The sequence below is a fragment of the Chenopodium album genome, chromosome 24 (assembly GCF_948465745.1).
Source record: "Chenopodium album chromosome 24, dcCheAlbu1.1, whole genome shotgun sequence".
NCBI classification, from domain to species: domain Eukaryota; kingdom Viridiplantae; phylum Streptophyta; class Magnoliopsida; order Caryophyllales; family Amaranthaceae; genus Chenopodium; species Chenopodium album.
This window is the reverse complement of record NC_137857.1, coordinates 6274034-6291106: the sequence shown is the minus strand read 5'-3', so window position 1 is coordinate 6291106 and position 17073 is coordinate 6274034. Positions and strand designations below refer to the sequence as shown.

The 17073-nt window shown below is 33.1% G+C and overlaps 1 protein-coding gene and 1 pseudogene across 1 annotated transcript; one reads left to right on the top strand and one right to left on the bottom strand.

Annotated features, from left to right (window-relative positions):
• The first annotated feature begins 5001 nt into the window (after positions 1-5001).
• On the top strand, positions 5002-6600 carry LOC145611604 (S-adenosylmethionine decarboxylase proenzyme-like; annotated as a pseudogene).
• Positions 6601-11433: 4833 nt separating this feature from the next.
• On the bottom strand, positions 11434-12963 carry LOC145610408 (S-adenosylmethionine decarboxylase proenzyme-like). Its single transcript, XM_081665754.1, has one exon. The coding sequence runs from the start codon at positions 12835-12837 to the stop codon at positions 11632-11634; it is 1206 nt and encodes a 401-aa protein (XP_081521880.1). The 5' UTR covers positions 12838-12963; the 3' UTR covers positions 11434-11631.
• Positions 12964-17073: the final 4110 nt, after the last annotated feature.

The window sequence follows — 17073 nt, the reverse complement described above, 5'->3', positions numbered from 1 at the left end:
ATTTATTTTTACATGTTAGGATCATTTTTAATTTTTTTACATATTGTATAACTCTTGTACCTAAGCATGGTTAATAGTTGATAAAGTATATAAATCAATCATGAGATTAAATCATTAGCTGTGGAATCCATGTTGCATCCAAACTTCAAGGCCAATGGACTGTCATGTGAGGGGGTGTGATAGAGTATATAAATTAATCTTAATTTATGATTAACCAGCAACTTAAAATTTTGATTGAGTTGATCATTTAACATTAGATTATACTCTAGTGACTATAATCTAGCTATTTAGTAAACTTAAGAAAACCGATAGTAATATACGAAATATTTCTTAAACGTTTTGAAACATCAATTACGTAAGCCCTGTTCTGTTCACCTTCTTTTCAGTTATTTCAGGAAAAAAGTTCAGATTAGGGTTAATAAGTTCAGATTAGTTAAGATAAGATAAGTTTTAAAAAAAAAGTTCAAATAAGTTGTGATAAGGGTTAATCTGAGCTACTCAAGTTTAATTTATAACTAGAATATGTTCTAATAAGGGCTAATAAGTCTAGATAAGTTCAGATAAAATCAGATAAGTTTAGATAAATCCAAATAAGTAAAAATCAAGTGAGAACACACCCGTAACTATCGCCATGAGGACTATATAAAGAAAACATGTCGCTTGAATTTCGCAGCTAAAGGCACGGGCTAATGTTAAAGGCTCTTAATAGAAAGCATTATGCATTTGGAGGATTAATTTAGTTTTCTTTTTTCTCCCAATTGAACAAAAATCCAATGTTGGGGTAAGAGGTAGACATGCATGCACAACACCACAAATGAGATGCATTTCTAACTAAACGCATGTAATAATATATTAGTACTACATACGTAAGATTTTTTTCTAAAGATAATATAAAGGCAAAGTCTTTTTCTTTTTGGATATGCGCTAAAAAGATGTAAAGAAATGCAAGTAGCTAGTAGGGATGATATACCATATACTACGTAAAAGCTATATTAGAGTAATTTTTTTTATATATTTTATAAGTTGATGATTACAAGTTTATAACCCGAACCGCTATATATGAACTTGAACCCGCATTATGCTGAGGTAAACTTGCTCCTATGTTAATCCTTTTTCGACAATTCCAATCATGATTACTCTAAGGGCCTAAACTGTTTACTACTTAAGTCCGTACAAAAATAACCTGAAATTGAACCGATCTGTTAATAATCAGGGTTGAACCAATTTGATCTGTCAGTTAAAATGTCTAAATAAACCCGATTTAATCCGACCTGTCTTAACCCAAAACCGTATATATCAACTCTAGCCTAACACCCTAACTGAACCGTCAACCCGAATTCATCGGGGCAAGAATAGTTAATATTTATTCCGATAGTCCGTAGATTCATGCATGCTTAACTAAGTTATATATTTGATGGGTCCTACTGGTCTAGAAATGGATGGACGTTGTCGCAATGTGGTACGATATAATCTTCATTAATCAGTCAATGATAACGAATAAATCACCAAAAAAATGAAAAAAAAAAAAAAAAAAAAAAAGAAGAAGAAGATTACATCCGACAACTTCTTGTTTAACTTATAATATGGTATCGACAGACACCATCATTTCATTATTACTGCTTCTTGGATTAAGCCTCATCGATCTCTTCCATATATCCTTTTTTTTTTGGATGAAGTTAAAAGTACAAATTTTTGAAGGTCAAACACTTACTTTATTGGCGTTTACAAATTTGACATTATATCCTATTAAAACAAAGATTAACGTGGCTTAAGTGAGGTACAAAATATAATTAAAAGTTAACAAAATGTGTGATATGTTAATCTCTCTTTTCATAATTGCTAAGCTCGATTATACTTCGTATTTGATATGCATAACTTTACATATTTTGTGTAACTATTGACTAACAAACAAACAAGCCGTCAAACCATTTAAAACATGAATTTTTAAACTTAGTAATAAAACGACCTGTTCTATTTTACTCTGTACTATATTGTTCTCTATTGTACTGTGATAAAGTAGTTACTTTGGTTTAGAAATATGTTTTTATACACAATGTTAAATCATTGAAGTAGAGGTAACGTAGTGATAGCATTGGTTTTCACTTCAAATTCCTGAGATGTAAGCTTCAAATCTTAAGAAATTTATTTGAGGAATTGCTCTTATCTCCTACCTCTTAGGAAAATTTTCTTCTTCTTAATTACCATTAAAAAAAATACAATATTAAATCATATTATATTGCAAACTAACGATCAAAAGTTCAAAATTTCACAAGAAGTCAAATAAGAAAATTTTCAAACTTGGAGACATTTTACAAAGAAACTTTAGAAAATTTGTCAACTAATCATATAATTAGTTGATATTCACAATTAATTGTAGTTGTAGTAGTAGTAGTAGTTAAAAAAACATGATGGGACATGATGATTAACGCAAAACTTATCAACAAGTAGTTCCCTAATGATTTCTTACTACCATCATCATTTCTTCACACTGATCTCAGAATTGGAAATTTGACACAAAAAAAGAAAAAACTTAACAATCACATTCACGCTTAAGATTTCCATGCCTAATGATTTATCAAGTGTATTTAGGCCAACATTTGTAGTTTGTGGGCCATTGCATTGGTCGGCATGACAACAAACACCATTTTTATTGCGACGACAATCTAATTATCATATGCTTTAGGGAGTGTTCAAAGTTAAATCATAGATTCATACCCTCTATAGTTAGCTTCTCGTACATATAAAGAAAGGTTTATTATTAAGTGGTCTCAAAATGTAAATGTAGAAAAGGTAAAGTAAAAATTTTGAATTTCATATACTTCGTAGATAATACTCCACCTGTTTCATATTGATGTGTGTTTCTGCTTACTTTCCGCGTTTTTAATTAGTTGACAAATAAATCTTTAGGTTAATAAAATTTTGATTAGGTATTACCAAAAATTAGGAAAAAAAATTATATTTTGAATCTACACGAGACTAATCAATCAAGTTCGTTTTCATATGTATATACATGAATATGTTTTTACTTAAATATTGACATATATTTATGATCTATGTTTTGCAATTTCATAAAACATACTAGCTAGGGTAAACCTCAAATTACATGAACTTCAAATTTACTGGACTTAAGTACGTAATTTTATAAAATACGACATAAATTGTTTAAATGAGATTAGATTTCAATTAATATAAGCATTCTTTTTTTTTTTTGAATGATAGTAAGGAGAACATGACTTACTAGATCATGAGCACAAAAGAGAAAGATTAAGCTAATTAATTAAGCTTCATATCAATGTGGAAGGTTTTAGAATTAAAAGAGTTACACTTTATACTTAATAGTTTACTTCAATCATATACTCATTTCAATTATACATGATTGCCTTTACTAACCCATTAGATACATACATTAACTGTATACCTTAGGGATCATAAGGATGTTTCAACTTTTAAGGCAAGTAATTTCATTACCTTAATTACTTTCCAACAAAACAGTAATCTGCCGACTCAATCTTATGCAATTAATGACTTCTACAACATATATATACTCCATCTGTCCCTAATGGAACGCCTCAACTTTAACGTAGTACATTTTTTTAAGAAGTAGGTGCAAATCAATGCATATGGGTAGACACAATATTGATGAAAAAAGCGATAAACAAAACAAGTGGGGTTAAAAGTGGAAAAATAAATTTACCAATTCAAGTATGAAGCAACAACTTAAAGGTAATATCTTGTCAAACAAAAAAAAAAAAAAAAAAAAAAAAAAAAAATTTAAAGGTATTAAATTTTAATAAATGGGATAGTCTTTTAGGGACGGATCAGATGAAGTAAATCATAGTAAATGTTTTGCAAAAACTACTCCTAACTATAGACAATAATAGAGTTATAGTGATGATTAGTATGGTTAGAAAAAAGTGCAAGCATTCCTATCATCTCAATTACCCAAACATGGCTGAATAATACTCTAGTACCTGCTAATCCTGCCTAAGCAATGAGTAACTAAGATACACTGACATGTTTAGGATTTAGCTTAATTTTTTTCCAGAGTATTTGTTTTTATGAGGCATAATTATTGTATTTGTTTCTGTCCAAAAACGTTGCATGGGAAGCTAAGCGTGACGTATTCTAAAATTTAGGGTTATTTTTTAAGGTATAATTTTATGAAACTATGTACTGTACAATTTTCTATTTTATACTCGTAGCATGGAGTACAAGACCATTTTATATACGGAGCACTTTATATTAACTGCGCAATACTTATTATTTTTTACATACAGTGAATTAATTTACATTATGAGAAGATGATACGGATTATATTTTAAAAGTGTATATCTACTAAATTTCTACTAAAATTTTTGTCGTTTGCTATAAACAAAAGTTGCTCAACCTTATACAAATTCGTAGTAACTTTTCAAAAAGAGAAGCTTTTAATTAGGTCACCCTTTTATGTTTACACATCTATAGTAACTTGTCGGAGTTATAGAAAGAGGCATAAGGCCGACAAATTATAGTTCTACCACTGCAGCAATTACATACGCAGTCCTTTTAACAAAGATTACACTCATTTTCTTACCGTACAAAAGAGAAATCCTAATAGTCCAATATACAGTTAAAATATAACTTCATAATCTCATAATAAAAGAAAATTAATAATATGATATAATATTATAATATAATGTTTGGTAACACTACATTTTAAGAAGTGGCCTTGATCTCATGATCTTCCCAGCAAACCAGGAGACCACTTCTTTGGCACGCCCATAAGGTTAAAAAAAAATAGCATGGCACATCATTTTATTTTTTCACATGAACCACTTATTGATATCATTGCACCTATTCAAGCATGCCCTTTAATCCACCCAATCTAACCAATTATCTTTCATTATTCATTCCCAATTTTTTATTTTTTTTTCACAATCTATATTTTATCCATTTTATTTGTAACTATATATATAGTTCATTCACTATATGTTGTGAAGTAGTAGTACATACATATTCTAGTGTTGTTACAAAAGTTTTTAAGTACAAACACTATTTCTTGATCTCTAGTGAGGTGAGTGAAATAATATTACAACGAACGTACGCTCGTACGTTTTCTTTTTATTAACTTGAAAACGTTACGTGTTTTGTGATTTGATTATATTATGGCTGTATGTTCGGAAAAGAATGATACTGGAACGGGCCAGCCCGTTTCAAGTATTGGGTTCGAGGGGTTTGAGAAGAGGCTCGAGATTAAATTTTCGAGCCCACCGGTTTTTAGTGACCCGTCAGGGTTGGGACTTCGGTCCCTGACTCGGTCTCAACTCGACTCGTTCCTCGATGAGGCTTCATGTACTATTGTGGCTAATTTGTCCAACTCGGAATTCGACTCGTACGTGTTGTCCGAGTCGAGTTTGTTTGTGTACCCACATATGATCGTCCTCAAGACATGTGGGACCACAAAGTTGCTCCTTGCTATTGATCCAATTCTCAAATTGGCTGACTCAATTGGACTCACTGTGTCAAGTGTGCTTTACTCAAGGGGAACATTTATTTTCCCAAATGCCCAAGTTGCCCCTCATAGAAGCTTCTCGGAGGAAGTTAGTTACTTGAATAGGTATTTTGGTAATTTATCATCTGGGCCCCACGCTTATGTGTTGGGTGATCCGACGGTCCCGAATCGTCATTGGCATATCTACTCAGCGTCATCGGTTGATGAGGTGGAGGATCGGGCGGCTGTGGTTACTTTAGAGATGTGTATGACGGGGCTAAGTCGGGAAAAAGCCGGTGTTTTTTACAAAAAAGAGGGACATTTGGCTAAGGAAATGACCAAAATGTCCCTTATTAATGAAATTATCTCTAGCCACGTAATTTGTGACGTGGATTTTGAGCCTTGTGGGTACTCTATGAATGGGGTAGACGGCGGGGCCTACTCAACGGTCCATGTGACACCCGAAGATGGGTTCAGTTACGCGAGCTATGAAGTCATGGGGTTTGACTCGAGTTCAGTCCGGTTTGAACCATTGGTCCAAAGAGTGGTAAGGTGCTTTGAACCAAAGGAGTTGACTATCGCCGTCACATGCTTTGGAGATGAAGTGGCACGTGATTGGATTAACGAAAAAAGGGTTGACGTGGAGGGTTTCACGTGTCAGAGTGTAGTAAAGCAAGAGTTGCCAGGTGGTGGGTTTGTCTTATACAAGACATTTGTGGCCCACGTACTAGCGCATGAGATACGCGTGCCTAAATCAATCATGGTTTTGCCTTGTTGGAAAGCCGCGGATGTGGCAGATGATGGCGGCGAGATGGTGGCTTATGGACGTGTTATGAGTGGGGGGCTCTTAGGTTGGGAAAGTGCAATTATGAGAACGGGATGTGCAAACGTCATTGATAGTCGTCAAATTAGCTTGATTGAGTTTTTTTTATTCATTTTTCTTCTTTTTGGGATTTAGAATTACTAGAGCTCATTAGAATAATACAAAGAGTGTGTAATCGTCCGCTCACATGCAAAAGAATGATTGTACAATAGCAACTCATTGTTGGCTTGTGCTTTTGTGTTACCAACTTAATTAGGTTTTGTCATATTCAATGACATTTGAGTAAGTAATTAATCAAGAGAAATTCTTTTAATTCTTGTGTTATTATTATTACCTCCTTCATTTCATGATACAGAATTAAAGACTAGAGTGTACAAGACAAACATCAACGTTTTTGTACATACCCTATATGGCTATATATTACATTTAAATTAATTCTCTCCAAATCATGTGATAAAAATAAAAATATTACGTGATCTTCTATTTAAATACACTGCAGCCTATTTAAACCATTTATGACAATAAATGTTAATTTGAAAAGTAATGTACCGTGTTCAAATTTTTAAGGTGAATACAAATGATAAGATTAATAAGGTTATTAATTATAAATAAAAACAATATATTACGTAAACAAATATTAACAAGGTTTGACCGATCATTAAACTTACATGTGGCTTACATTTTTGTAAGAGAAAACTTAGGATCTGTTCACTTCAACTTAATTTCAGTTCAATTCAGCTCCAATCAGTTCAGTCCAGTGAATGTTAATATAGTGCACTTTATAATATGTACAACATAATAATTAATTACCTTGGTTAAAGACCTAATAAAGTTGATAGTAAAATCAATATATATGAAAAAAAAGAAGTCAAGTATCACTATTACATTCAAACGTTTAATTAGAGTGTCATGAGTTATGTATACTTTATTTTGAGAGTTATCGGTTCTAGTGAATCTAGTGCAACGTTATTAACTACCACTTTTTCATAAAACATAAAGTAATGATAATACAAGTTTAACAAACTAATTAAAGGTACACCTGAAATTGTAAAGAGGCAGACATCTTTTAAATTTATTTTAAAAAAGAAAGAGAAAGTGAACGACATCCCTGGCCTTTTGATTTCAAAGATCAACTATAGATTATATGGTATGATGTTCCTCCTAACCCAAGTAAAACTTATTTGATCCTCTTATATACATAGAACTATCTCTTCCTACAAATATAATCCCGATATTATAGTATAATAGTATTGCAAATGTTTAATTTTGTTTAATTCTCAGTAGCATAGCTAGGTCAAAAATTATACTATCAATACAAGTATATATTAACGTGACTAGTACTTAATTTGATGAGAAGGGGATCATCTATGAGACTAGAGTTTTATGCATAAAAGATATTACGAGTAGATCATATGCAAATTTCATCGTCTAATCTTCTAAATATAGCTTTTACTTCGTATTAATTGAAGAACACACTCATGTATAGTTTGTGTTGTCAAGGCATATGTCGGCATCTGTCACACCTATGACAAATTTGATGTGTCTGCTTTGAAAATAACACAGAATGAATATATGCCACACCAATTTCGCATTAGATCAATTTTCAACCGATCTTTATTATGGAGTACTTTATTTCAATGCTTCCTAATAATTAACTGTTGTTGATTGACAATTGATACTCCATATCGCTTCCTAAAATCAAGTGATTCTAAAAAAAAGACTACAGTGTTAACGCCACTTCAATATGTATGCATCTAAAAGTCCTACGAACGAACTCCATATTCTTGATCCATGGAATTCCCAAAGATAAAGTTAATTCTTTTATACCTAATCAAGAAATTTAATAGAGCACATCTTAGCTTTTCCTTATGTTTCATACAAATTATTGTCTTTTAACCCTAGGCATATGAATATTGCTTGAAAATATGGTCGGTTGATAATTGAAGGGGGAATATATTCGATCATATCTTAGCTTCTTTAAAAATTCATATATTCCACTTTGTGAAATAGCATGCGTCGCCTAATATTGCATGGTATGAAATTATGTTATTGGTATAACGTGGATACCGAATACCACTACTAGCAATATAGCATGAAGCCAAAAATTAATAAGAATAAATAAATAAAGCATGCAAAATATTTGGAGTAGATTTATACTTTAATTTTACAAAAATATTCTTGTTTAGTTAACCAAACAATCATTTCCATGTATCTTTCGTTATGTATCTTTTCCAGTTACTACATCATCTTTGGCACGCCATTGATTAATCTATAATGATTTTGTTTGCATTCCACCAAATTATTTATTTTTAATTAAATGATTCTGTTGGCAACTTCCTCTCATGGGTTTTCTTCTCAAATATTTTTCCTTCCCACATATAAAAATTTCACGCTTTTGTTGGTGTTTAGTTAGTTGTTCTTACATGTTCACGCGCGCTTGTTTTTTTTACCGGCCAAAATTTATATGAAGTATACAATAGGTGTAACATAGCTAGAATAAGACAACAGGTTTAGTCATCTTAAGTAGTATAGTAGTTTTGCTTCAAAAAAAAAAAAAAAAAAAAAAGAAAGAAAGTAATATAGTAGTCGTCTAGTCGACTTTATAAAGGAATGTCTTGTAATTATGTGGTTATTAGGGGTTGACTAGACACATTTTTCTTCTTAAACCTATAAAGCTAATGACGATTAAAGGTTTGTTATAAATCTTAACAAATTTGTAGCAAATGAAAAAGATTGAAAATAATTTGTTAAATCTTAAATAATTAATGACCCTAATATATGTTGGAATTCTTACCTTGGCCTTGTATGTGCCTAATTACAATCTTTAGCCTTGCTACACTAACACTTCACCTGCTGAGTAGTTTGTTAAATTTCTACTTTCGATATTTTAATTATAATTTCTACTTCATTTTGAGTACAACAGGTCAACAGCATAACCCTAACCAAAATCAAACATCAAGTTCAAGATTTATTTTTCAATGAATAAGATGGCACTTACTTTTAGTGTAGAGAGTGCAGATAGGGCAAACATACAGTGCTCGATTATAATGTATCCATGGTATTAATTAAACAACCATGATTTTGAAGTGCCATGCTTGAAGCAAGTAGAATATCCATAGAACAACAATTTTCTTTTAGTGTAGAGATCGAGAGCTACGAGAAAAGGCAAAAGATGTGTAGATGAGATATTATCCCTCAAGTTTAGATATTATCCCTCGACACCTCAAACAACTAATCGAGTTGACATCTATGCGATTATTTCTTCTTTCAATTCATTGATTTATATAATGTATTTTATTATATCATCATGTTTGGAAACTCATTTGTATACAATCTTGTTATCTTCATCTGAATTATTACACATATTTATTCAATCCGCGAACTTCTTAATTAACCCCAAATGGCCAAATCTATCTTACTAGTTTTGAATTTATAATTTGCCCTACACTCATCTTATTTGAATTAGCTAATAAGCTAGCTATTATTTTCATTTAAACTTATTAAACATGTGAGAATAAATTTTAAGGAAGGATTCTAAGGCATTGTGCCCTGAAATAATCTTATCAAAACTTGTTGGTCTGGAATTTGCATGTATTATCATAACTTATATGAACTTATTTGAAATAATGAAAGTGAAAACATGATTGATAAGAAGAACAAAGCCTGAGTATAAGGAACCATGATTTAATAAACACAAATTTTTATATGTTGTTGGTCACACCGTGTAGCTAGCCACACCATCGAGGTTACTTTGTAAGTGTTATAGGGGTTACCTTGCAAATGTTACGTTATAGGAAACACTCGGTCAGTATTATACAGTAAGAATGATTTTGTTCTTTTACAAGCGCGCAGTCATATGAAGTGGCCAACCGCACACAAACGTGTTGTTTAATCAAAAGTGACAACCATAAAGAAGATATATAGTCAAATGCATTAACAAAAAAGGTCATTAATAATGTATCAATTTATAGTTCGCCAAATAAAATTTGTTTAGCTAGCATCATATCATTAGACGTTAAGCTGTGAATTCATACAAAGACGTAAAAATGAAGATTTATTGAGAACAAAGAGTAATTTTGATCTAATCTTCTATCTGACAAATTGGTCCCCTATACAAGGTAGTCAATGTATAATGTATGTTCTTTACCTCGCATACGTAGCGTACGTTGTTGAGAAATTGATTTCTAGCCAACCAATTCATTCATTACAGTGCTTAATTAGTATTCTACCTGAAGTTTCTACAGATTTGTTGTATTCTTGACTTTACCACAACATAAAGAATAATTAAGTTAATTATGAACCCCTTAATTAAACTCATACTTGGTCATGCTTCCTTTTAAACCATGGATTCTCGTCATAATATTCATTAGTCGATAGTGATCTAATATTAATTCATTATTATCAGTTCCATATTTGACAGCCCTCATGTATCTATGGTCATGTATACAAACATATAGTTTTAAACAAAGTATTTGCGTACATATTAATTGATTTTAAATACATTGTGCTTGTATACGACCATATACCATGAGAGTTGACCAATTCAGTTTAGCTTGGTCTAATGGTAAGAAATGTACCTTCTAATCTCAACCTTGAGGTTGAGGGTTCAATCCCTACTAGAAATACTTTGAGGGTGCAATCCCTTACCCTTAAGCTTCCAACCCCCCCCCCCCCCCCCCAACACACACACACCCCCCCTCACTCTCAAAATTGTGTGATCGGCAAATAACGGATCAAAATATTCGTGAGGGGTTAAAAGTTTTGATCGGCAAATAACGGATCAAAACAATCGTGAGGGCTTAAAGTTGCATAAATGATACATAGAGCTTAAGAATGGAGGACTCCAATTATGGTACTAAGGAGAGGGTTTGATCGATATGATTTGTGTAAATTGTGTTGTACACGGGTAACCTTCACAAGGATGACGATTACTAATGCATTTTGTGACAATTTGTATGTAGATGTATTGTAAAGTTACACACCTATTGACCATTGGATTTACCTAGGTAGGTAGGGAAACTGTTAACTATAAAAATGGCCCACAAATGATAAGATAAAGCAAAATAGGGATGCAAAGATGATAATATATAGAGTAAGACAAATTTGTGATATGAAATTGCACTACATGAACAAAAGCTAGTGGTCATATAATAAATTCACAAATCATTATAATTTCATAAAAATTGACAAGACTCCATATTCATTGTTTCTTCATAAGACACAAATTGACGAATTGTATGTCAAATCTAACAACTTACTACTAAGTTGTAAGCACCCAATTCCGGCCATGACCGTGACCTTTATTCTCATTACAACTAGACTGACTTCGTTACATAAATTAAACAGGTGGCACAAAATTATATCCCAATAGACCCCCATAACCGGATGACGGTATATCGCCACCATAAGCCACCATCTCGCCACCACAAGCCACCACCTCGCCACTGTCTTCGGCTGCTTCGATGGCCCTCCAACAAGGTAATGCCAAAATAGATAAAGGAGTGTGCACCTCCCTCTCTGGTGTCTCAGCCACATAGGTCTTGTACACCACAAATCCACCACCTGGCAGCTCTTGCTTCACAGCACTTCGGCACATGAACCCTTCCACGTCAGCACCATTCACATTCACCCAACCACGTGCCAAACCATCTCCAAAGCACGTGACAGCAACAGTAAACTCCTTGGGCTCAAAACACTTAAGCACCCTCTGGACCAACGACTCGAACCGGACCGAGCTAGGGTCAAACCCCATGACCTCATAGCTAGCATAACTAAACCCATCTTCGGGGGTCACGTGCACGGTTGAGTAGGCCCCACCGTCGATCCCATTCATAGAGTACCCACAGGGGTCAAAGTCAAAGTCACATATCACGTGACTTTTAATGACGTCATCAATCCCGGACATTTTAGTCATTTCCTTAGCAAAATGACCTTCCTTTCTATAAAATACCAACGCTTTTTCCTTCTTTAACCCCGTCATGCACATCTCTACACCAACCACGTCCGTCGTCCGATCCGCCACCTCGGCCGCAGCGTAAACATGCCAAGAACGATTCTGATTCGTCGGATCACCGAGAACATAAGCACACGGCCCTGATGCCAAATTACCAAAATACCCATTCAAGTAACTAACTTCCTCGGTAAAGCTTCTATGAGGAGCAACCTGTTCACTAGGAAAGTTAAACGTTCCCCTCGAGTATAGAACACTTGACACAGTAAGTCCGATCGAGTTAGCGTGCTTGAGCATCGAATCAATCGAGAGTAACAGCTTCGTAGTCCCACATGTCTTGAGGATGATCTTGTTTGCGTACACGAACATACTCGATTCAGATAGTACGTACGAGTCGAACACCGTGTTTGATAGCTGGGATACAATTGTACATGAAGCTGCATCGAGGATCGAGTCAAGTTGAGGTCGTGTTAAGGATCGGAGTCCTAACCCGGAAGGGTCAGTGAACAAGGGTGGGTTCGAAAACGTTATCTCTAGTCGTTTTTCGAAACCCTCGAACCCGATTGCTGAAACGTTTTCTGTATCTACGGTCATGGCTACAAATCAAAATAAACGTGTTTTTTTTTTTTTTGGTACTCTAGGGTTTTTGCTTGGTAAAAATTAAAATAAAAACAAATTAATTAATCTACTGAACTCCGGAAAATATCAGGATGGCTTCCTCACGCACTGCAAAACAAAATAAATAAAAAATGTATAAATACATAATTTATTGACAATGCAAAATTACGACGAGTCTGGTATGCAACGGGTGTATTGTATGATATGATACGTTTTTTTATTAAAAAAACATAAACTCGACTTAGTAGGGAATCAATTTTTTTTTTTTTTTATATACAAAGTTTAATTCTGAATAACCTGAAAATATGAATTTTTATACAATACACCAGTTGTATACGAGTTTTGAATAACACGAAAACAGAGAATTGAGAGAGAGAGAGAGAGAGAGAGAGAGAGAGGAGGAGGACATACGTTAGAGTAAGCAGCGGATCGGAATTTTTCGATACCACCGTTAGGTCGAACGTCTTCAATGGTGTAACCGAGAGGAGCTTCGTAATTATTACGACTACTACTAGACTTCTTCTTCCCACCTTTTGACTCCATTAAAACATTCACGCTAATCTTTGATTTCTCTCTGTAAAAATTCAATCAAGAAACAAGGATTTAATAATCAAATAACAACAATTTCATAATTAATCGACAGAATTCAAAAAACCCAGAAAAAAAAAGGGGTTAAGATGATTACGATTATGATAACGGATTATTGAAAAGATTTGTAACAGCAAGAATTAAATATTACTATCTTGGGTATTAAGATTACGATGAAGGATAATTTTTGAGATTTGTAACAGCAAGAAAAATAATTAATTTGTTGGGTAAGATGAAGGCAATGAAAGAATAATGAATGGGTAGGAAGCGATTATAAGAGGAGAGAGAAAAGGGGAATTCAAGGAAGTTAGTTTTGTGTGAGGGAGAAAGAATAGGAGGAAAACAGGGTAATTTATAGAACCCTAATTTGATAGAATTTCAATAGATTCTGGCTTGAAGTGCGGCTCAATTTTTTTTTTTTTTTTAGTGTGGTTTGGGTTACAACGTGCCTAATTTAGGTCATGGTAGGAGTTAGGATTTTGTTTAACAATAACTTTTTAGGCGGTGTCGATTTGATTAGATTTATCTATCGGCTTGAAACATTTTATGGAGATAAAATTTAAATAGAATTTAGCGAGCTTTCATCGAAATTGGTTGATTTAGGTCAAGTCAAGGGATATATGAATTAAGTGGAAATATTAACCAAGATCGATGTTTTATACGAAGTATGCATTACAATGTTTCATGTTAAGGCTATGTTCTTTTGAGTTTAGGCCTGGACAGGTGTCAGCAGAGCAGCTTAGGACTTGTTCTTATGAGATTCTGGGCAAAAGAAACAAAGCAGAGCAGCTTAGGCCCTGTTTATTTGAGCTTCTAGACAAGCAGATAACAAGTGTCAGCAAAGCAGAACACAATAGCTTAAAAGAACAGGGCTTAATTCTCGTGTACATCTGTACACATGTCTTATAAAGTCACATATGTGTAAAAGCTAAGGGTTGGTAAAAAAAACACGAAAAACGACCTAAATTAAGCATTCTCGAGTAATTTGTTGGAAATTTTTGTATTTTTTGGGTTAATTGTTGCATGAGATTATTTTATTTACCAAATTGTCGCTTAGGGTTAATTTTTTTACCAAATTGTCGATAAGAGTCTTTTTTATTTACCAATCTGGTCAATTGACCCATTTTATCATGTGTTTTCCATATTTTACAAATTTATCAACAATTTTGTACTCCATAATTGATTTTTTTACCGTACCAATATACTCCTTATGTTTTAGGAATATTATTTCCTATCTTATATAGTTATACCTGTTCAAAATGATTGACACAATCAAACTTTGATTTACACATATACGACATGACAATACACAAGTTCAAAATGATAAACAAATCGCAAATTTTGCCGGCAAGTTATCAAAACAAATCGCACAAACATCAAACCTTGTGCATTTCAATTTCGAAAGAGATTTAAGCAATTCTATTTCGGCGGTGATGGTGGCCACTCTATTGGGTAGAATTTTTGGGTTACGGTTTAGGAGGGTAGTCGCGGCGAGGGTAAATGGGAAAGGGAGGGGATCGGTTCGGCGGTGGAGGTTGGTCGGCGGGGGTGGGGGATCTACGCGGAGGCTGGGGACGGGAGAGGGGGTTGCTGTCATAGGAGGGGGAGAAGGAAAGGGTGCTCAGCTGATGCCTGGTGGTGGTGAGGAGTGGGTTTTGTTTTTTTGTTTTATTTTTATATAAATTAACTTAATTATTAATTGATTAGTGAGAATTATGAATAATTTGAAAAATTAAGGGAAAATTAGAGGTTAATTGAGTGATTAGAGAGCTTAGGTTGTCTCCAACAAAAAAATTTACAATCTGGTTTCTTTGTGCCAAAAAAATTTTATAAGGTTTTTTTCAACAAAAAGATTGCTATAAATGATTTTTTCTGACAAAATTTCCTTTAAAGTAACTACTTTTGTAAATCATCCACTTTTTAAAGGTAAGTTAGGTGAAAATAAATGTCTTTAAAATAGATAAGTAATTTATGGTGTGAGTTGTCTTAAACTTGAGTTACGTTTGTAGGAAATGGAGGTGTAGTCATCGATTATTTGCATTTAAGGTAGGTCAGGGGAATATTTTGGAATTAATTAAGTAATATATGATGTGATTTGTCCTAAACGTCCTAAACGTGAGTAACGTTTGTGAAAATGGGGATGTAAATGTGTAATATCATCGATTTCTTGTATTTATTTCAGGAAATGCGGAAAATTTGAGAATTTCGAAGCTCATTTTACAGATGTGGGCATGTGGCTTGGAAGTGTTCAGTAATTTTTCTCCAAAGGAGTGCATTTGCTAAAATATAGAGTGAATAAATTGAATAAACTCAATCACTTGAAATTACAAAGATGATGGACATGGCCAATAAATAATACATTGTTCCCTAACCCGATAGAATTAGGAAATAATCAAAGATATCAAAAAGATATTATGCTAGGCATAAAATATATACTAAGCATAAAATATGGAAACTAAATATATCCTGATAATTTTCCAAAATATATCCTCCAATACCCCCCCCCTCAAGTTGGAGCATGGGGATTGTAAATGCCCAACTTGGAAAGAAGATGATCAAACTGAGATTTCCCAAGCACCTTAGTAAAAATATCTGCAAGTTGCTCCTTAGTGGAAACATAGGAAGGAGCAATTAAGCCCTCTGTAATAGCATCACGAACAATGTGACAATCAATCTCAATGTATTTTGTACGTTCATGAAAAACTGGATTTCGAGCTATATGTAAAGCAGATTGATTATCACAAAACAACTTGATCGCTTTAGGGTGTTGGACACCCAAACTCAAAAGCAATGCCTTCAACCATTTCAACTCATGTGTGGTTGAAGCCATGCATCGATACTCAGCCTCAGAAGAAGAGAAAGATACCATGCATCGATAATTTTAGGCAATTAAATTTGAACAATAAAAAGAAATTTAAATAAATAAATATTTTTTTTCTTTTCTTTATAAATTAATAAGAAAAAATTAGATAAATTTGCATTGTTGTTGCAAATAGAAAATCACAATCACAATACTAAATTTTTTTTATTATATATTAAGATTAAATAAATCACTTATATTCTCTTGTTCATTCGTTAGGAGCCGGGGGGGGCTGGTGGAGGCCCGGCCCCCGAGGCCCAAACGCAATGTTAATGCTTATGTTTATGTTGGTAATCTTAGTTCAGTGGATGAAGACTTGTGAGGGTGGTAGTTCGCTACAACGGTTGTTCGATCCCCACTTACTTCTTTTTGCACCTTTTTTTTATACCTTTCTTTGATTCATTAATTTTCCCTATATTTCATTTTATCCTTACATCTTTCATTTAATTAGTTTTTCTAATACTCCATTATTATTATTATTATTATTATTATTATTATTATTATTAACTCTTCTTATTTTTTATGTACTTTTGCACTTATCATTATATGTTGTACAAAACTTCGCCAATGATACCTTTAGTAAACAACGTTATAAAAATTACTATTTATGTAGTAGTTTATTTGACTAATATATTGATTTCAATCACTAACATTCTACTTAATTGATGAATTGAATCATTAACATATTATTTAATCACTAACATTCTACCAATATATTGATTTTAATCACTAACATTCTACTTAATTGATGAATTGAATCATCA